The sequence below is a fragment of the Patagioenas fasciata genome, chromosome 3 (genome assembly GCF_037038585.1).
Source record: "Patagioenas fasciata isolate bPatFas1 chromosome 3, bPatFas1.hap1, whole genome shotgun sequence".
NCBI classification, from domain to species: domain Eukaryota; kingdom Metazoa; phylum Chordata; class Aves; order Columbiformes; family Columbidae; genus Patagioenas; species Patagioenas fasciata.
In genome coordinates, this window is record NC_092522.1 from 82,232,390 (window position 1) to 82,254,711 (window position 22,322).

At 35.1% G+C, this 22,322-nt stretch overlaps 1 protein-coding gene across 4 annotated transcripts in view; it reads left to right on the forward strand.

Moving 5' to 3' along the window:
* ASCC3 (activating signal cointegrator 1 complex subunit 3) overlaps positions 1–22,322 on the forward strand; it is a 263,881-nt gene that overhangs the window by 78,555 nt on the left and 163,004 nt on the right. For all 4 annotated transcript variants that reach the window (XM_065835259.2, XM_065835258.2, XM_071806703.1 and 1 more), the window contains exon 11: positions 20,496–20,660. In XM_065835259.2, the coding sequence (XP_065691331.2) occupies positions 20,496–20,660 (165 nt within the window). The remainder of the gene's footprint in view (positions 1–20,495; positions 20,661–22,322) is intronic.

Genomic DNA, 22,322 nt, shown 5'->3' on the forward strand with positions numbered 1-22,322 from the left:
GTATTGTCTTTAAAGGTTTGAAATACTGATCTTGTTAGTCTCTTCACCAGTAAGCAGTGTACACTCCCAATTGATAGCAGTCTGGTTACCAGTTACACCCAGGTCTGCAGCTGGGCGGAATTCATTCTCCTCGGCTTTTGGAGGAGGAAGAAAGTGGAATTCCAAAAGCGTTTTTGATGGCTGAGCAGGAGGAAAAAAAGCTAGTCATTTTTCTAAGAGTATCCCTTTCAGAGATCTAAAACAGGGGAAAGTAAGGGAAAGGAAGACATAATCTGGATTATATGAGCCTGCATTGACTAGAATCTGAAACTGGAGAAGATCCTCGGAGCCCTCTCCTTTCCAGGTTGGGCAGATTTCTGTAATGGTACTGGGCCCACCCAGCTCACCCCAGGAACAAGTTTTCCTTTTGTTAGCATTGTAGAGCTCCTTCTTCACCCTGTAAAGACAAGGAAGGAGGTTTTCTATGGGTGCTATTTTTCTGAAGTATGTGGTTTTCCCAGGATTTCTTCCTTCCTTACACCAACTTGGGGAAACAGCAAAGCAAGTAAAAAAACCTCACGTTAAACAGCAGAAAGGCAATTTGGGTCCTGTAATGTTAATTCTTTGACTAAATACTTTAACCCTCCGAATTAAGGGCAGTAAATAGTGTGACTTCATATGTAGGACTCCTGGTTGTTTCTGATAATGGAAATAATTAAGAAAGAAATGAAGGTTTGTGTAAGATATTTCTGGATAACATGTCAGTGGGTTCAGTTAATAAGCTTGTTGCTGAGTTGAACTGTTGTCTGCGTTCTTTCTTTTGTTTTTGTTGCTGGGACACCTGTGTTGCTTTCTCAGGCTGATGCTATTGATTTGTCGATTTGTGCCTTCAGCATTTTACTTCCTTTTTTTTTTTTTTCTTTTGGCATCAGTCTTCCAGTACCCTAGTGGGATTGTTGGAAGCCCTTCTGATTTACTGCTCTCCCATTAATATATGTGCCTATGACAGCTAAGATTTTGCCAGAGGGGAGAAAGTACTTATACATCATCAAACAGTAGCAGTTTGAATAAAAAATAGTAGTCCTTTATAAGGAACTGGAGGTGCTGCCTGTGACCTAAATTAATTTCTAGATTTATGACAGAATCCATCTTGATATTTTACTAAAATCAGTTTTCCATGCTTCAGAAATTAGAACAGCTACTTTGAGGCATTCATTTACATTTTATTTGAAATAATTTATTTCAATAGGCAGATATTGTCGTTTATTATGCTGCATGCCTACTTGTTTGCTGTTATTGCATAATCTGTAGAATTTTAGTACAGCCTTTGAGTAACCTACTTTGTGTTTAATAATCAAATGCCACATGCTCTGATAAAATGTGTAATTGACTGGCATTCTTTGGTATGACTCACTTGGCTGAAATCTCTGGTTGGAAGGTGGGAGTTAATTTTTGTTTTAGCAGTAAAATGTAGTTGAAATTATACCGAAATAAAATTACATTAATTTTGAACAACAGGAAAAAAAAATGGTTTGTGTGGACTGTAGTTAAAAGATACAGGGGTTTGTTTGTAATTGCATTCTTGATTGTAGGCTCCCTTGGAATTGGAAGCAATTATGTTCATGCCTGACTTAGCTCTGTTTCCTACAAGATTTTCTAAACTGTTTTGGAACCAAAATTTTGGGTGTTTTGTCTTTTTTTTTTGTGGGTTTTTTTTTTTGTTGTTTTTTTGTTGTTGTTGGTTCGTTGGGGTTTTTTTATGAACTTACATAACTCTTTGGTATTGTACTTTAGCACTTATATGAAAATACAGAAATATTCAATTTGGGTGAAGAGCCCTTGCTAGAAGTATATACTCTCTTTTTTTATTTTTTCTTCCTCCCCTCCAGTACAGATATTTTCATTTAAAGTTTATCAGAATAAATTCAGTTTTAATATATTGGTACTTGAAACACTTGCATTAATCACTGTCTCTGCAGAGGTTTGATATTACAGTGGAACTTTAAAAGTACTAGTGTACAAGTATAAGAAAAATAATTGTGTTTTGGATACACCATTGATCCAGACTGCAACTGAATATATTGAGGAATGCTGTTGCTCTTTAGTTGTATGGCTAAGACCAACAGTGTCACCTGCAGGTGAATCAAGTAGGTTTCTTATCTTTTCAAGTAGCAAACTCAGACACACAAGTTAAGGTTCTTATTGAAAATGGGAAGATCTGGTTTAATGACTTTCCAATGAATATCTTAAATCAATTTTGTTGCTTATTCTTGTTATGAAAACAGCTGCAAATATCTCCTTCGAAATACTTTTTAAGAAATGCTTGCTAGAAAACTTTTGAAATCATTCTTTAATGTGTATAGAAGGTGTTTATTGAGACTATTCTGCCCAGAATGGGGGTTAAAATTAATTGTTTATAAATGATTCATCTCAATTCATTGTGATAGAATATTGCAGAAGCAAATATGAAGTAAAATGTAGAAAGTATTGCATTTGTGTTAAAAAAAAAAAATGAACAATTTTATATGTAAAAGTTCACTCTTTGGGTGTTGCATCTGATGCTTCAATACAACAGAAATTATCAATACCAAAGTTTTTCTTAAAATAAATTAATGCACAGATTTAGTGCATGTAAAGAGAGAGGACTGCTGACTGCTGTTGTTTAGTCATATTTTGAGGCTTTGTTCAGTAATAGATGAAACCTGTTTCTTGGGTCTTCACAGACGCCGGTTTTGTTTTTTGCTGTTTTTTCAGAGTGTTTTTGTCATTTAAGATAATACTTTAGATAGTGACATCAAAAACCAAAGGTTACCTCTTCATGTCAAAGGCATAGTGCTAAGCACAAGATTTCTTTCCTAATCCTTCTGTTTATTTGATTTTCCTTTACTGTGTTTCAGACAGTCCATCTTATTTAGCTGTATACTTGCCAAGTCATATTCACTTCTATGTCTCTCAAAACAGATAAATGTTACATTGATATGGTAACCTTGTGTCCTGTTTTTGCTGGAATAGAGTTAATTTTCTTCCTAGTAGCTGGTTTAGTGTTGTGTCTTGTATTTAGAATACACTGATGTTTTAATTGTTGCTAAGCAGGCAAGGACTTTTCAGCTTTGCACGTAGGGCTGGGTGCACAAGAAGCTGGGAGGGGACACAGCCGGGACAGCTGACTCAGCCTGGCCTAAGGGATATTCGGTACCATATGACGTCATGCTCAGTGTATATTTTGGGGGAAGAAGAAGGAAGGGAAGATGTTCAGAGTGGTGGCGTTTGTCTTCCCAAATCACCGTTACACGTGACAGAGCCCGGCTTTCCTGGAGATGGCTGCCTGCTGATGGGAAGCAGTGAATGATTCCCTTGTTTTACTTTGCTTGCATGCACAGCTTTTACTTTACTTACTAAACTTTTTTTTATCTCAGCCCACGAGTTTTCTCACTTTTATTCTTCTGATTCTCTCCCCTGTCCCACCAGTGGGAAGCAAGTGAGCAGCTGTATGGCACTTAGTTGCTGTCTGGGGTTAAACCATGATGCCTTGATATTCGGGGGAAGGGGAGAGGGGAGAGTTCTTACTATAGTGGAGAGTTTCAAAGACTTAATTCAGTTGTGTGCTAATATGCAAATATTGTAGATCCAGTATTATAGCTGTAATAAGTTCAGTTAGCTTAATGCGTTTATGTCATGCAGCACAATTCTTGAGTTTTAATCTCTTATGCAGAAGCTACAGTCTTCACTTAATGTGTTTCGGAAAGTGCATTGTGTGTAAGGGTATTATTTCATGTAGGATTATTTTTTTAAATGGTCTGGTGTTGAAAACTGATCAAATAGCACGTTACTGCAATATTTTCCACACTCCATTGTAAATCACTTAGTGAGCATATGATACTAATGAGTTCAGTAAGCTACTTCAATATTTTTTAATCTAGATGGAAGACTCAAAGGCTTTCACATTTCAGGAGTCTACATCAACTTCTTATTTCTAGTTGATACCTCCAAGCTCAAGAGTGGTTTGTCATGATGAGCAGGAAGTCAAACAAGAGTGGCAGGAGGCCTGCAGGGCAAAAAGCAAACATAAAAAGGGAGCATGTGAGAGGTGGGTGCAGGAACAGGTGGCCTGGGAGGATTTTAGTTGCTGTTTGATCATGAAGGGACAGGGTTACAGGGGCCAAAGACCAGGAGTATATGTTAGCAACAAGAAAGGCATCTGTGGGTGTATAGCAAAAGAAAAACTGGGGAAAACCACTGCCAATTGGACAGGGGACCTGATGACAAAGCACCTATAAAAGGCTGAGCTACTTAAATGCCTTATTTGCTTCAGCCTTTATTGTTAGGACTGGCTTTCAGCAATCTGAGGGCCCTGAGAAATGGGAAAGTCCAGAGAAGTAAAATATAACACTTGACGGAAGGAAGTCAGGTTAGGGAACATGCAAACCAGCTGATAAAAATACAAGTCAGTGTACCCAAAAGTCCTGAAAGAGCTGGTCAAGTCATCGTGAAGTCGTTCTCAATTACCTTTGAAAGGTCTTGGTGATCCTCTGTAATGGGACAGAGCATACCCTCAACAAGTTCGCAGATGGTACAAAACTGAGAGGAGAGTGTGACAGATCAGATGTTTCTATAGTCATTCAGAGGGACCTTGACAGGCTGGAGAAATGGGCCAACAGAGATCTCATGGAATCTCAGAGTTAAATGCCACGTACTTCACAGGAGTAGGGGAGCAATCTTACGCACCAGTCCAGGCAAGGGGGCTGATCAGATGGAAAGCAGCTTCCTAGAGAAGATATGGCTGTTCTGGTGGACAACAAATGGAACATAAGCCAAGAATGTCCCATTCAATCTGGGTTGCATTCAGAAGGGCGTTGCCAGCAGCTTTAAACAGGTGATCCTTCCCCTCTGCTCAGCCCTGTTTAGACATGTTTGGAGTGCTGGGTCCAGTTCTGGGCACCCTGTTATAAGAGGAACGGAGACATACTAGAGCAAGTCTGGCAAAGAACCCTGAAGGTTATTAAGGGATAGGAACATCTGACACATGAGGAGAGGCAAAGCAAGGTGGAGTCATTCAGCCTGGTTATGAGAATGATCACATCTATCTGAGCTATGTGTGTGAGTACGCTCTGTATTCATGTCTAAAGAAGATTGAGCCAGATCTCAGCAGTGTCCAGTAAGAGGACAAATCAATGGACACAAACTGCAATACAGGAAATTCTCTGTAAATATAAGATTTATTTTTTTTTCCTGTGAGGGTGGTTAGACATGGGAAGATTGGCTAGAGAGTTGTGGAGTCTTCACCTTAGAGGTACTCAAAGCCTGGCTGAACACAGTCTTGAGCAGACTCCTCTGGGTGACCCTGTTTTGAGCAGGAGTTTAGAATGAAAGATTTCCAAAGATCCCTTCCAATCTTATCCGTTCCGTGATTCTGTGAAAATCAATATTAGTATATTTTGATGAAATTGCCTATGTGATATTTACTGTGTGTATCAATAAAATATGAGCAAGGAACTTTGCCTGTTGCAATGTTCCTGTATAATGATTACAGATACCATTTTGGCAAATTTCAGATTTTCTTTTCGAGTGATAGGAGACTAATAAACAGTATGCTTTTATACTTTTATATGGAAAATTGCAACTAAAAATCCTGTTGTCTGAATATTAAATTCTGAAGTACAATTAATCTTAATAAGTAATGATGAAGAGTGCCTCAACTGGAGTTCTTAAATTAATAGCAAAGAATCTGAAATCGAAATACTTCATGGTATGAACTAATGGTCACCTGCATATGAATAATTAATGAACTTATTATAAACACCAAATAACATATTATTGTAAGTTTTTGTCTCTGAGACTTTTTTTGGCACTGAGGATGTAATATTCAGTAAAACTTGTAGGAATATAAATGTCAAGACTGTCTATTATCATTAAAATTTTATCTATTATGAACTTGGAAGAATGATTTATTTTGTTGGCTTTAATGGTCTTTATAGCTAAAAAGGTTGTGTGCAAAAGGTATCCACGTGTCTGTAAAATTACTGAGTAACTGTTTTGCACTTCCAAATACTTTTTTAAGCACAGTGAATTTTACAGGATAAAACAGCAGTCTTTTATAGTTAATGCAAATGATGCATTAAGTTAGACCTTTCTCCAGGAGTACAATTTAAAGGTACTCAGAAGTCCAATTATCTTTGATTTAGATGTAAAAATTGCAGAATAACATCTGTGCCTGCTGAGTGAATATTCCTCTGCAAAAAGATAGCTTTATTTGACTAGAGTTGAGGACAGGTTGCTTGGGGAGTGTTTGCCTCTTTTGGCTCTTTTTCAAGTTTAACTGCTTCTGGTCAGTTGAAAATACGAGTAAATTATGAAAGAGCATCAGAGCAATTTAAAATTTATGTCCTCTGAGTTGTCGTTTTGCACATTACAGAACATTTTAGGTTGTTTAGCATTTATTATGACTATTTGTCGAACAAAAAAAACCACATTATGCTTCATAGTCATACTTAGCAAGATTATCTGCAATATTTTTAAATTTGACTGCATTCAAAAGTACAGACTTTTCTATACTACATTACAAAATTGCTTAAAGAATCTTTGATACTAAAGAGTGATTTCACATATAATAACTATATTGCAATATTCTCTAATTTACAATAGAATTAGAGTACATATGTCAGTATAATAATAAAAGTATTTTATTAGCATAAAGCATGTAATAGTATATATTATAGCATGTAGTATTAGCAAAGCCTGTATTACTATCATATGAAATTATTAATATAGAGTGTAATTAGAATATATTATTTAGTATATAAGTTATATATATTTTTTAGAATTGACATTTTAAATAATTTTAAATTGAAGTTTTGAGGACATTTGCCGTGGTGTGAATGCAGTATTAATTGCATTTATTTATACTAAGCTGCTCTTAAAACTGTACAAAATACTATGAGAATTAATCTAATTTGTCCTTCTGTAAAAACAGATGTAATACAAATATTCCACTGTTGATAAATATTGGCCTAATTTGATCTTCCAATGCCCTGAACGTGGAGCTTTCCTAAACTTTCTGGTGAATCTCCTTCAGGGGTTATCTGTCTTCGCTGTTAGAAGGGGTTTTTTTATTATTATTTTTCACAGAAACGTATTTTCAATATAAATCCTACTCAAATTTTATTACCAGTTTCCTTATCTGAATGACTGTCTTCCCCAACCACCACTGTTTGCTTTTTGAGGACTCGTCATTGTAGTTATCTCTGTTCAGTCATGTTTATTTAGCCTAAGCATCAATTCATTTAAACTTTTCTTAAAGGTCATGCTTCATTTATGTTCAGTCATTCTCATTTTTCACTTCTGGACTCTCAGTTGGTTTGCTCTTCTTGAATTAAGTTGCCCAAAACATAATGTACTGCCCCAAGGTCATGCTGCTGCTGAGCAGAGTGCAAGGTTTGTTTAGCATGTCCAAATAACAGCATTTCTGTTCCAAGGTTTAATTTTTTGCAACAGCATAGCATTTTTGGTTCCTGTGTAGACTGATCTGCTCTTTCTCTTTTTACTGTCCAACTACAGTCTTGCCAGTTGTTTTGCATCCTGAATTTGTTGAGATAATAGTTTCTGAGCATCAGGTTAATCTATTTTGGCTTTAACCATGTAAAAGTTAGGCAACTAGTCCAAACTGGTTGTGCAGACTTGCAGTGAGAACACTACAGACAAAAAACTTCTAAGACCTATTTATACTAAGACGGATGACATTAACCAGCTAAATGGAACCTGCACAACTAGTTTAGATGATGAATTTCTAAATTAGCAGGTAAAATAGGCAAGATGAATCTTATCCTCAGTGTAGATTCTTAAGATTGTATTACTGACTTTAATCCATTAATGCATCTGTTCTTTAACTTATTAAGGCATTTTTGAATTCTTACTTTTCTTCCAGTGCATTTACAGCTCTTTGCAGCGTAATATCCATTGAAAGTTTAATGAGTGTAATCTTCAGTCTGTCACTAGGATCACTAATGGCTATATGCAATAGTATTGGGGTGGACAGACTCCTATTGGAACACCATTTGATTTGAGACTTTCATTGCAACAGTGAACTGTTGGTATTTCCTCCGAGTGCTTAAACCATCCTGCTCAACTCCAAAATGTGTCCCAGTTTTTAGTTAACTGAAGAATATAAATCTGGCAATCATACTCTAGGTGTGTTGCAATCACCTTCACCAGTGTTTATCATTAATTTTAGCATACATAATCTTCTCTGGAGTGTAGAGTTGAAAGCAAATTTCATGAAATTGCATTTGCATGAAAGCAAATGAGGTGGTGTTTGGGTTGTCATTTGGTGAACAATTCTTACAAAAATGACTATCAGTGCAGTATCTCTTTAACATCAGCATCCCAGGCGAACCAAGAAACTTTTCTTCAGCTTACACTTAGTATGCCTCTAAGTCAATGATTTGTATTGATTCTTGAAAAAAAAAGTTTAAGAAAATAAAATGACTTGCATCAGCTTTCATACAAATCTCTGGAAGAAAATAAATCTCTTGAACAAAGCTGTGTTTAAAAGGATATATTTGGAACAAAATGTCACCGTTGCAACCTGGTCAATTTTCACGTAATATTGGGTTAACCCATGTCCTGTGTAATGCTGTACAGGAGCAGAACAGGGGCAGAGAACTGATCAGGAACAAGGGCTTCTTGAAGTAAGTTCCTCACTTCTCAGTTTTTAGGAAAAAAGTTATCTCTCTTTTCCAGATAATAGGTATTTGATCACTGATTTTTTCAAGCAACAGGAAAAGGAACACAGACTCTTTCTTCCCCTACTGTGGCTAATCTTAAAATATAAATAAATAAATAAAATATTATAATTATGCCATCAAAAGTTATTCTAAACTTTTTACAGTTAATAATAAGAAATATAGGACCATTGGCCTGAGCCTTAAAAGTGTGTCAGCATATCTATAATGGAAAAACTGGTACTTGAGGTAGTCTTTTATCTTTGTCTCCCAAAGCTTTGCAACCCAAGCCTAAAGTTTCCCTGTAGAACAGAGGAAGAATAACTGAAACCCTTTTTCCTCACAGCTTTGAGAGAAAAAAAGGAACAAACACGTAAACAAACAAACCACCAACCAAGCAACAATATTGAGTTTCTCGGAAATGTCAGTGTGCTTCCAAAAAGTGTAGTTAGTTTTTTCTTGTAAATTCTTAGCCAGAAAATAAACTATCAACTTTAGCCCAGATATTGCTATAATTATGTTTAGAAACATACACAATTATACTCTACAGTCATGTTTTATTGTTATTTTTACTGTATCTCTGTTCTGTATGAAAAAGGGGCTGGGGGAAAAGAAAATGCAAAGTAACACTGGGAAGACTTGAAAAGAAGCAGGCTGGATGCAGTGTCTCAGGAGACAGGCTTTTGCCGAAAGTTGTCAGATCTGATTAAGGAAGCTATTGGCATCAATCAGACCTGACAGTAGTATATCAGAGGTTAGTATAACTATAATTAGTGAACTGATTAACAGCGAAGAGGAAAAGAGGGTAATGTTTTGGATCAAACTCCGTTTAGATCGTTATTTAAACTTGAAGGCTGAGTGGCTAATTATATATTTTACAATGTAAGAGCTACATTTCACAAAGCGTGCAAGCTGTTCTTCCTCACTATGGTTGTTAATATAAGGTCTGTACTGACTCCAAGCAGATTCTTTATTTCCTAGAAAAAAATACAGAGAGCAGGTGCTCTTATCATATTACTTCTCAGTAGAGTTATTGTGATCTTAATGCATATTGTTTTCTATAGTTTCTCCTCAGATTTATGTAGCTACTCCACATGTAAAGCTTTATATTCTTTTAGTAAGAATATAAAAGACTTCAGTGCTTTCACAGCAGCAACAAAGAGGAATTCCTCTATCCAATTCATCAGCCTGACTGGTTGTACTGGGTATAATTCCAGTTTATTTAGATTCTCTCAGAGTCCATTCTATTGAGGTTTAAAAGTAGTGTTGGAGCTTATAAATTTTTTAATCGCTGGGACATCCAGGACTGTACTGAAAGCATAAAATTTTAAATTGTAATGTATTAAGTTACAACTATTAATCATAACTGTGAAACTGAGTATACAACAAATAAAATAATATTGAAAAAAAATCAGTTCAACAATACACGTGAGATATGTCTGAAGTATCTTGCTTTGCTAAGGAGGTGTGCTGATGTACTCCAAATCAGTTGCCTTTTCATTAGGTGGACTAAGCTGGGTTCTCTAAAGGAACTAAATCATCTGTAATTATATGAGTTCCTAGGATGAAGTTATAAAATAACTAATAAAATTAAAATACATAATATATATAAAAGATATAATACATATATATATAATTAAATAAAACATGCTAAACAAAGTTACATTGCTTCTGTTAAAAAATCATTTGCCATTTTATTGAGTTACGAGTGACAGCTGTTAAAATTTTTCTTGTGCCCTTGTTGATTTCTAGACCTATTGTTGATTGATTACTGGTGTTAGCTTTGGGGGCTTACTGATTGCTGCTAAAATGCATCAATATTATGCACCTCTGTAAGTCTTTCTAACATGAAAAACTCAATCTTTTATGTAGATTTTTTGTAAGTATAGTCTTATTATCAAATGCTTCTAAAATACGTTTTATATATATGTATGCATGATCCTGTGTTGCATTACTTTAGCCTATAAATACATGCTAAGATTTGGTATAACATCATGTGTTCATGCGAATGGGCATACTGCTCATCTGCGTATTGTTGTACTGTAAAGAATCTGCTTTACTGGATACATAATTCTGTTTTAACTGTATAAAACACAGCATCAGATGGTTGTCTCTGATTTATGAAAACCAAAATATTTGTATTCATTATTTATTATTTCCTAGCTTCCTACCTCAAATTGTTTTGAATTGCTGCCCTCTGTTTTACTTTCTATATGTTTATTCCACTCCCTGCCTGAGCTCCAGCTCACATGAGGTTTTGTGAAATGCTTGAATAAATCATACAGAGGAAGAGTGCAATAAAAAAGGAATAAAACCAGCATTATGTAAGTGACTTGCAGGCTGCTGCTCCTGTAACAAGTTTTGATGGAGGTTTTCCTCAGAGTGCCGAAGTGGTAAAGTGTCCCTCATGGGGTGTGATATCAGGTATCTAATATTAAAATTTGTGAGAAGCTCCAAAGTACCACTGATTAGAAGTGAAATATTTCCAAATTGTACAAAGCCCCAGCATAGCAGCTCTCCCTATAGAATTGCAGAATATTCTGCATTCCAGTGAGAGGCTGCTCTGTGGTGGACATGTGTAGTTGGGTGCAGTTTTCTGTGTCTCCAGTTCTGCACAGGTAAAGCCCTTGCAGTGAATTTCCTGCTGGAACAAAGCACCAAGATAAATAGTTTTAGTGCGACTAGCATAAACTGTGGAGTTTACTCATGCCCATTTGCCAAAAAGCTGTCAGCAGATGAGGAGTGCCTGCTGTGACTGGGCAAAGCTCCCTCTAGGATCAACCACATATTCTTAAATGCTGTTTTCAAGCGTGGTAAGGGGAAATTATAGATGTGTGTAAAGGAGCGGGAGAGGAAGAGAAACCAGTAACAAAGTGAGAACAATAAAGATTAACTGAAATCTACCGAAGTAGATCTTTGACAGAGCATCTTTGAATATTGAGAAGAAAGCAGGAGTGGCTAGATCAGAATTCTTTATTGCTCTCCGCCCATGATGAATGACTGTGATAGAGACAAACTTGCTACAGGCACTAATGTAGAAGGAGGCTGGTTCCATGCTTTCCAATGCTTTTGGATCCTTAGAGCTTGTATTTCATACATAAACTATGTTTTTTCTTTAACTATATATACACATGAAATAGCCCTTTAAATTGTTTCTTTTCCAACCTTAACAAGGCACTTCAGAAAATACTGCTATTTGTAAGTTTACTGAATTCCCATATTTGGAATGGTGCTTTATTTCATCACATTGAATTTCAGGAAAAGAATTCTTTTTAATCTGCAAATGATTAAATAATTTCTGGTCATATCTAATAATTGTTTTATGTTGTTAAAAGGCAAATTTCTAAAATACCTAACATACATTTTCCAATGGAGAAATTTATATTTCAGTTGTTTCAAGGCCGTATTTTAGCTGTTTCAGTCTCTTTATGTTTCCTTAGCTTTGGCTGTGGTATCTTCAATTAGAAATTTTTATGCTAACAACAAAAAGTGTAACAAAATGAGCATCTCTGGTCATTGCACAGGAGGAGCACAGGAGGTAGCCTTGAGCGGACAGATGCTCACATAGCCACAGGCATTGGGTAGTTTTTTACAAGATTTGGTTTTGTTTCTCCGTTCCTAAGGATACTGAAATATTAAGAGGGTTACTTAATAGAAAGTGGGAAAGGTGTGTTAATGCAAAATGAAAAAGAAATCGCTGTTAAGAGGGTAAAGTAAATAAATAATTAAATGACAGTGGAAACGTGAATTTCTTGTTGATTTAATCGATGTTTGGAGAAGTAATGTTGTTAACTTCACAGAGAGAGGTAACTGTTTATAAACAGAGTAATTGCTGTTCATTTAGCAGCTATTCTAATGATTTCAAAGCAAAGAGGAAGTAGCACTTTCCAATGACATGAACTGTTTGCGGATCTTGATCCAGCTTTGAGAAAATAATTTCCATTTGGAAACTTCCCATAACAAACAAGTTTTATTACTGCGGTCGTTTGACATACACAGTATTTTCCTTATGTGGAGGCTTCTGGGTTTATTGATCATAATCTTGAGGTTTATTCTGCAGTTTTTTTCTAGAAATAATGAAGGATATTAGTGCCCAGTTTATACAATAATATGTATTCAAACTTACAGATCGAATGTTTGAAAGTATGTGTATGTAGCATTGTATGTACTTTCACAATTCCGATATAATAAAGGCATACATGTTTACATTTTATGTTAAAGAGAGTCACTGAAACAGCACGTTCATTCATACTGCTGCTCCTCTGCTTACAGTGTGGCAGTGTGCAGGCTTATTTCTGGAATAGTGCTGATACTTAGAATTATCAACACTATTCAGACAAAGTACAAGGTACTTTTCTACCTTTTGTGTCATAGAAAGCTATGTAAAGACATATTAAAATACCATGTGCTCATGCATGAGGATAAACAAATGATAGAGAATATTAATGTAATAGTTTACTAGAAAGGACTTGCATACTGCATTTATCAGTGCAGTATAAGAACCTGTGTAGTAAGGTACTCATAGCCATACAGGATGATGATTTTATGGAATCTACAGTGAGCTATAGCTGTGTTGTAGTAGAAAAACTTTGTGTACCATAGCAGGGTGCTTATCTGTTCCTGTCTAGATGAGAATGAAGTCTGTTGCTGAGGTTGGTTCTTCTAAGTAATGGTAATGCCTAATGTTAAAACTGACCACTGTCCATAGTGATTGTGATTCCTGATGACCAATATTTGCTGCTTCTCTGAAAAATTCTCCAAAAATATATCTTCCCCACCTTCTCTGAAAACTTCTACATGCCATTGCACACCAGCTTGTCATCTCTAACAATTTTTTGGCCTAACATTTGCATGAGCCTATTGAAACAAACAAAACCCACAGGCAACAACAACAAAAAAACCCTCAGACATTTTAGGGTACCATGATTCTGGGAAACACTCTCTATAAAGAATTAGTGCTCATAACTCATTTGTGAACACAGCAGGAAATTTAAACACAGAAGTAATGTTAAGCTGAAGATGAGTTAAGTGTGTGGGAGGTGGAGCAACTGCTCTATTTGTGCAGTTTTAAGAGATTTTCTCAAAAGATTTTGTTAAGTGAATCCTTTGTAGTGGTCCATCAGAATTCCCTACACCTTTTGCCATCTTTGTTACTTTTCTATTCAGAGCTTTTAATTCATCAATTCAATTCAGTTAATCCACTGGGATTGTTTTACTGGCTAATTCTAGTGCCTATAGGTTTGGCAGTTCTTTATTTGGACTTAAAATCTACTGGTTGATACCAATTTTGTAGTTCCACAAAACCCTTTACTCATATTCATTTTCAGAAAATTATTTTATTGAACAGCTCACTGGTGGCAAGATCTGCTTTCTGAATGGGGCTGATTACAGCAGACTAGTTTTCAGTCTTCTGTTACTGCAGTTTGTTGGGCATGTTTCATTTTTATTCTCAGGAATATCCATAAAATCTCTGCTATAAGAAATTCAACAATGTCTCTCCCTTGTGATCATCTCATCAATTCATTCAAAAGTCTTGTGTATAAATAATAGTTGAATTCTTTTTATCATGTGCATCAGGAATAAAAACTTAGAAAAATCTTTTTGAAGAGAAATTGCCGAAGGTATCATTTGGCATGTAGGGTGTTTACTCAGTCACAATATGCTAACTTATACAAACCCATTGTCAGTCTCAAGATTTAGGTTATCATCAGGTCTGCTAAAGCAAAAACATAAATGAGAGCATGTTTAAAATTTGCCATGTACTACTTTATTAATGATGCCTTACCTTCCAGAAAGGTTTGAATGTATGTAAGGTAGAGTATTTTGAGAATCTACTTTTGAGATAACAGGGCAGGGAGAATTTAATTTACTAATCTGATGATTCAACCCAACTGTTCTCCCTCTGTTTTTTTTTTGTAGTCAGAATGCTGTGTTGTCCAAAACAAAAATGGACCACCGGTCCCTTTCTATCATCCCAGTTGATGTTTAACCTGAGATCCAGGTCAACTTGTTCTGGTTTAACAGTGTCTGACAGATAGGAAGAATGACCTAGGTCTTTCTAATTGTTTTCTGGAAATCATAGTAAGTAGAAAGTTATCTGTGAGGTTGGTTTTGTTGGGTTTTTTTGGGTTTTTTTTCTTAGTTTTGGTTTGTTTTTATATATCTTGAAAGGGACAAAAGTTAAGACACACTTGGAGACTGAAGTGGCTAAAGAGAGGAAAACTGTTCTCAAAAATCTTCTTGAAGAACTTAAAAGCAGTGTAGTGTGAGACGTTATAACTAAATATTTTATGTAGGTTTTTTTCCTGAAATATTTTTGTATGTGGATTGGACCTGTGGGAGTGTGAATTTGGGGCAATTACCATAGTTTTACTAACCTCGGAGTGTGTGCACAAATTCTCCAAGCAGAAATCAGATATTAGTCATGTGCAAGACATGATTGTCAGAACTTAATGCAGCAGAAACATTCGAAGGATTGCAGGTGAGCTATTGAAAATGCAAACCTGCAGACTGTGCCAACTGCTAAAAATTATTGTTAGACTCTAAGAAATTAATGGAAGATCATTTGATTTCAGTGATACCAATAGCCTTTTCAGACTAAGAAAAACCACAACAGCAAAACCAGCAGTTTTCAACTTCTGAAAGTACAGTGAAAATGTGAATTCCTCTTACCATGAAATCTGGCTTCTAAGCAGACTGAAAAGAAACTGACAAAAAGTAGTAAATCATGCAATTATAGAAAAATGCATTTTCACAGTCGAAATTTTGTAAATGGACATTGAAATTATCACCTAGTGTCATCCCTTTTGCTTTCATTTTTTAAAGTGAAGTAATTAGACTTTTTCGTTTTGAGTTCTTAACTGAACATTAGGTGAAATAATGTAGGGGTATGTTAGTCTAAAAGCTAAAGGAAATAATATAGGGTTGAAAGATTTGTTGAGTTTTTTGGGTTTTTTTTGTGTGTGGGGGGGTTTTTTTTTGCTTTTTTGGTTTTTGTTTTGTTTTGTTTTTTAACTTTTTTTGGTATAAAAGTGAAATTGAGCAGCAGTCCTCACCTAAGACAGAGGACTTTGTGATAAACCCATGTTTTCCCTAGTAGAAAAAGTCACTGTGGAATAGTTACTAATAGTAATCCAAGAAGCATTGCAAAAGGAGATTTGTATGTGTGGAGAGAAATTTAAGTTGACAGTAAAAATATTGACAGTTAACCCGCTTCTATTCAGCCATAGCCTAATACAAAAAAACAGATTGAAATGTCTTGCATGAGTTGCAGTTCATTAAACAAATGTGACACTCTATTTTCTAGCTATTTCAATACTGAAAGAGGTGAAGTGGTGAAATAGCAATATAAATGAACACCCTTCTCAGTGTGCTGATAACTCAAGACGAAATAAAAAAAAAAGAAAAAACCAAAATATTAAAAAGATGTTTCAAGACTTGGTTGCTGTGTCCTTGCCTTGCCCCCAAACAGAAAGCAGAATCCTCTTCCTGAGTCTGAGTTTTGAGTTTATAACTGGATAAAATACATTGTCTCTGAAAATTAATTCTAAAAAGAAACGCCACTACTGCATTTAAAACTAATTATGAGATGGATCGTAATGCTACTTTGTTTATTATTTTAATTGAAAAAATAATCTATAGCTTTGTTAACATTTGCTGATAGTCAACATTTTCTTTTAGCTGATATTTTTAATTAGCATCTTATATACTTGAATTCAGTTTATGGTTTGAGACTACAAAGCTGATTTGTTTGAGGTTTTTTGGAGGATTTTTTTTCTCAACTGTAATTTCTATTTGCAAAATAAATATAAGAACCAATCATTTTTTTTCTGGCAAGACATTCTATGGCAGTCTCTGGTCTTACAAATGAGACAGTATATCATGTAGCTTTTAGTTCAGGTCATTACTTTGCATAACACTGCTGTTTTAAAAGACAATCAAAGTAAAAGACCGCTAAAATGAATATTCAGTCATCACTCAGGAACAGAAGAATTATTGATAACATTTGAAATATATATCCTGATAACATGACTGACATGAGGGAAAAAAAAAAGGCAAACTTGCGATCTGAACATTGCCAGTTTAGTTAGCAAATTAGCTAAGTAGCTTGCATTTGTAGTTTTTCACACCTTAAGGTCTTAATATGCATTGCTAAATATATTTCTTCACTGTTTGCTAATTAGTGTTCTGTGGAAGTACAGCTGCTAATTTTTTGTGGTTGACATGACTTATTTTAAAGTGATAACAGTTGCATCTGTAGTAGTGTTACAGTTCAGCTGATAAATTATGGACATAAATTTTTACACCTACTATTTTGTAGGAGTACAAGCATTTGAAAAACCTCTGTTTGCTAACAAAATACACCCAGTTATATTTTAACGAAACGCTGGAACACCCCACACAAAGCACCACTCTCTCAGTGATATTAGTGAATTAGTGAGTCGTGTTAAATTTTTAATACTATAGGACAGGAACATCTTTGTAATATCAGAAAGTCTCTTCAAGAGTACTTCTTTGTAATTAGTAAACACTGATATATTCTGATGGTAAAACAGTTGGACTGGAGCAATGCTGTAAGGCAGTGCCAGGAAAAATATTTCTCTGAGGAAAATAATTAAATATTTTCAGGATATATGTTGTAGATAAAAGTGAAGAAAGAAGTATTCATAAATGCATGTGTTTTGTAAGATACATTTTTTTCTGTTATAATATTTTGAAAGAAACACAGCCAGCAGGATGTAAGCAATCCAAGAGGTTCCTGGGGTGCATTGATGAGAACTTCCTCCTCCAGGTGATGGAGGAGCCAAGGAGGAGGTGCGCTCTGCTGTACCTCATACTCATCAACAAGGAGAGGCTTGTTGGGGATGTGAAGATCAAAGGTAGACTTGACTGCAGTGACCATGACATGGTGGAGTTCAGGGTCCTGAGCAGAAGGAACATGGCAAAAGCAAGCTCACAACCTTAGAGTTCAGGAGAGCTGGGCAAGATTATGTCCAGAGGTCCCTTCCAACCTCAACCATTCTTTGATTCTGGAACTATGAAGTCTGTACAGTTGGGTTCCAAAAATGTTGAGGCAGCAAATTAATTGCTTTCTAGAAGCTGTTAATACTATGCTGATGGTAGTTGAGGTAGTTGAATGTTCTGATGGGAAGAAATGCTCCTGGTGAAATTTTTAGAAAGGTATTATGAATCTGTGCTAGTGCTCTGCATATGTTTTTCTTAGCCAGGCTCCTGAAGCATTATTCATAATTACCCAGTGTTTTTACCCCTTCCATTGTATAATTTCTGTGATAAGAAACTTGTTTCGGTACTAACGTTAATGTGTACCATTTGTATACCTCACAGCACCACATTTGCCGTCCCCCTAAACTGTCTTGATGTTTTCTTTTTATGTCAGTCAGAGATCTAGTGCAGCAATCTTCATTTTTCTTATTTGTACATTGTGGTCTCACAGATAATAAGATTTTGTTTAAGAAAATGTCATGAGTCATATTCTGTTGGGTTTATGTTATCTGGTCAAATTTGAAATCAGATACTGATGGTATCTGGTCAGCTCTTTTAATTTGTGGGTTTCTTTAGCTTTCTACCATGACTGCTTATAATACAGCAACTGCTGATTAGACAAATAGAAATGTTGTGTGCCTAAGCTTTTGTAGGGACTTACTAGTATTATATTTGCTATAGAAGCCTTAGCATCTACAAGTGTGTAGTCTTACTGTTTTATTTCTGAACATCTAAATTTAAGAGAAAGCCCAATGATAAAATGTGGTTATGATGAAAGAACTGACAGGGATCAGATGCATGTTTTCCTGGCTGTAGACTCAGTCCTTATTTGTGATGTGAAGCATGGGTTCATCAAATACTAAATGTTAAAATTTTTTTATAATTGTTTGTTCTTTTTTCTTTAAGTAGAATTACAGAAAAATATTTATTGAGAGGAAAAAAAATGGATGTAATATTGCTCTAAGAGTCAAAGACCTTGATCCTAAAATTTGTATTAAAATAATCTTGAGATCAAAATCTGTCAGAATAAACTAATTCACATGCTTGGGGGGGGAGGGCAGGAAATTGGCAGTTTAGTTAAAGATACTTTGTCAAATAAACTTATACTGATAGAAGTAGGAAGTTCTTGCAATTTAGAATTCCTTTTTTCAAAAGCTCTGTCAAAACCCTAGTTTTCTAATCTAACATTTGTCATGTATATCCTCTTATAGGATAAGGTAATCTAAGATTGTTGACTGGAATTTGGTGAGTGTCAGTAGAATTTTTTTTTAAGTGTCCTGTTCTCTAGATCCTGTCTCAAGTTGATAAGCTTATTTATAATCATGAGCCACTTTCAGGTTCATAATCACTGGACTGTGTTTTCTTTTAGTATAATGCCTATTTATCAGAGCTGTTAGAAGTTTCCTCATTTTGCCATTTTTTAATATCTTTCAATAATTGATAGTTTATTTTTTTAAAAAAGTTTCATTTCAATCAAGATAAACAATCCTTGTCTTCTTTTACTCATTAAAGCATTCATTTTGCTCTAGATATCATCTGAATAAGATTTGCCCAATAGCTAAGCTTTTATTTTGGGACAATAGAATCTGAATTTTCCCTTTTATTTTCTGAGTGATTTTCAACTGCAAAGTTACAGAGTAACCTTTATTTTAATAGTTCTAAGTTCTTTTTTGTTAAATAAGTAAGACTGTAAGATAAGTTTTGTGCGTGTCCCAGAAACCTCAGGCTTTGCTACATAGTGATGAATTAGATTTGTTATGAAGTGGCAAAAGATAATTGCCCTTAAATCAGAGTCATAACTCGCAGGCAAGTTACTACTGAATTTCAGTCGATGAGATTCACTTCTATGGGAGTTTTATACATAGCAGTTGACACTTAAATAAGAAATTATTTTTGTTGAATGGTGTATGAGAAATTTGTGTTTCTATTTGTGTTTGAACCAGCTACTGAGAATTTTCTGGGGGAGGAGTGAGATGCTTTCTTTCAGAGTGACCACTTTGTCTGATTTTAAATTCAAAAATGCTACTTTCTTTAATCCTTTTCTTAAGGTCACATGAGATGACTGCTGAGTAGGTTGTCATTGTGGAGAATGAAGGGTACTACAATTGTTTGGCAATTGGAGATTGAACGTACCTCAGTTTTATCTGTTTGATAGTCTGTTACACAGGGATTTATGCAAAAAGAGAAACCATTGCAAGAGCATACAAGAAATGGCACCATTATTTAGACTTACCACTGACATACCTACATGAAACAGTAAAGCTTGGAAGTTTCCTTTTCTAGGACTGGTAGAAGTTATTTAATCTGTGCTTCTAGTGCAAGGATCAAGATCTCTAAATGTACAACTTGAGAGTAAGCCTGAGGGAGAAAGCTCAAGCTTAAATATAAGGGGTGGGCTTAGGTGTTTACTGTGCGTAAACGACAGAAATACTTTATCACAGATAATTTTTAGTGGGACGCATATGTTAAATGACTCACAAGATTATATAAGGAGCTGATTCTGGATAGCTGCTTAATTATTGTAATGTGGAAAATGTATACATATGATACACAGTAGTTTGAAGATATTAGCTGATATTACCATGTGGTTTTCCATACTGAATCCTACTAATGACCGTCCAACACATGTAGATGAAGCAAACTGCTCATATATAAAGCAGGTAAAATGTAAGATAGCTTTGTTATGTTCTACATTGCATTTGCTCTGCTGTATATTAAAATACTTATTTTTTTAATAAATTTGAATCTGGATTTTAATTTTTATATGCTTAATATTTGTTTTTTCTGCTCTACTAGATGCTTGTGACCACTCCAGAGAAATGGGATGTAGTGACAAGAAAAAGTGTTGGTGATGTAGCCCTCTCTCAGCTGGTAAAACTCTTGATTCTCGATGAAGTTCATCTGTTGCATGAAGACAGAGGACCAGTGCTTGAAAGTATAGTAGCACGTACTTTACGGCAGGTAAGAGCAAAATAATCTGCAAAATAATTTTATTTTGGTCCAGAACAGATAGATTTCAGTGTAAAAGGAGAGATGTTTAGAAAATGAGATCAAAATGTTTAGGCAGATTATAATTTATTTTGTAGTTACTCTGTACTAAGAATGAAGAAAAATGATTGTCTTCTACCTTCTCTTCTGTATTGTATCAACTATCAGATTCCTAGGATGCTTAGTTTGTTACAGGGCTATTTATTTGTGATTTACTAATGTTAATTTATTTACTGTACAAGTAAAAGCAAAATTGAACATTTTTAAACAAATTATAAGTATGTTAAGGTTTTAACATAACCAAAATTGAAAGTATTTTCTTATCAAGAATGTTGATTTTTAATTAGCAGTTTTCCTAGATTTTTTTTTTTTTTTTTAATTAATAGTAGTGTCTTAAACCTAGGCAAAACTTTCAGCACGGCTAGAATAATACTATGTCATTTTAGTGTAATTGGTCCATTTTTTTCTTCTGTGCTTTAGTGGTACTTTCTGAATATCAAGATTTGAAATAGCACAAGGAGAAAAGGATGAATGTGTGGGTTCTTTTACAAAAGAGAGATTCAGAGTTAGGCAATAAATAAGATTGGTCTCAACAGTGAGATGTTCATTTACAAGAAAAATAAAATGTTGAATTTAGGCATGAATAAAAATGGTGGAATTAGGATAATTAGATAATGGTAAGGAGAGGACAGAATGCCATTCTTTTTTGTCACGCAAAGCAAAAGTACGTCAATACAAATAATCTGTAACAAATGAAAAACAATTGTTATGACTCTATTTGTAGCTTGTTATATGTTTAAAGCTTTTTAGCTTTTTTCTTGGTAAGGCTACACTAAACTTGTTAAGACTCTGAATCATCTGATTCCAGCTCCGTTAAGAACTGAATAAAATGAATGTCTGCTCTAATCCAGTGCAGAAAGTGTAAAGTTCCTGTATAAGTAATTATTATATAAGTAATAATTCCTTAGAAGAAGGTAAACGTGGAAAAACTTTTTCTTTATGGAGACTAGGGCTTTGTAAAGTTTGCACCACCTCAAGGGCACTAAAACTTAACCTGTTCGATAGCCTGTTTTCTTTCTTAAATCGATTACCTTGTTTTCCTTAGGTGTCTTTACTCTAAAGAATCTCAGCTTTTAGCAGTGACCATGACAGTTGTTGTCTTCATGTCAGATTGCAAGACTCATTCATTTTTTAATGTGATGGTTTGTGAGACTTGTGTCACAGAAAGAGTGATACACTTAGCTCACAAGAGAGAAGCAACAATATATTTTATTGATCTATGACACTGAGTTAACAGCAATCAATGGTAAGTGTGACGGTGGATTCATATGATTCCATGGCAAGGTACACCTGGTTATTTGCTGCATAGGGGCAGGGTCATACAAAACTATTAGGGAGACCCTCCTGTTGAATCATGAGGTTCAGGGAGGGGACCGCCTTGGCGTTCTAAACTCTTTCTCAGAGAGGAGTCTTGGTGCAGATGGATTCACACATAGTCTCAGATTTGGTCAATGGTTTATGTCTAAAGGATTATATATGTCCAATCAATCCTTTATATCACTTAGCTAGGATTCCACAGTTTCAGCACATATATTCCCGATTCACTTATTGACTATCTCACACGATGAGGATTCT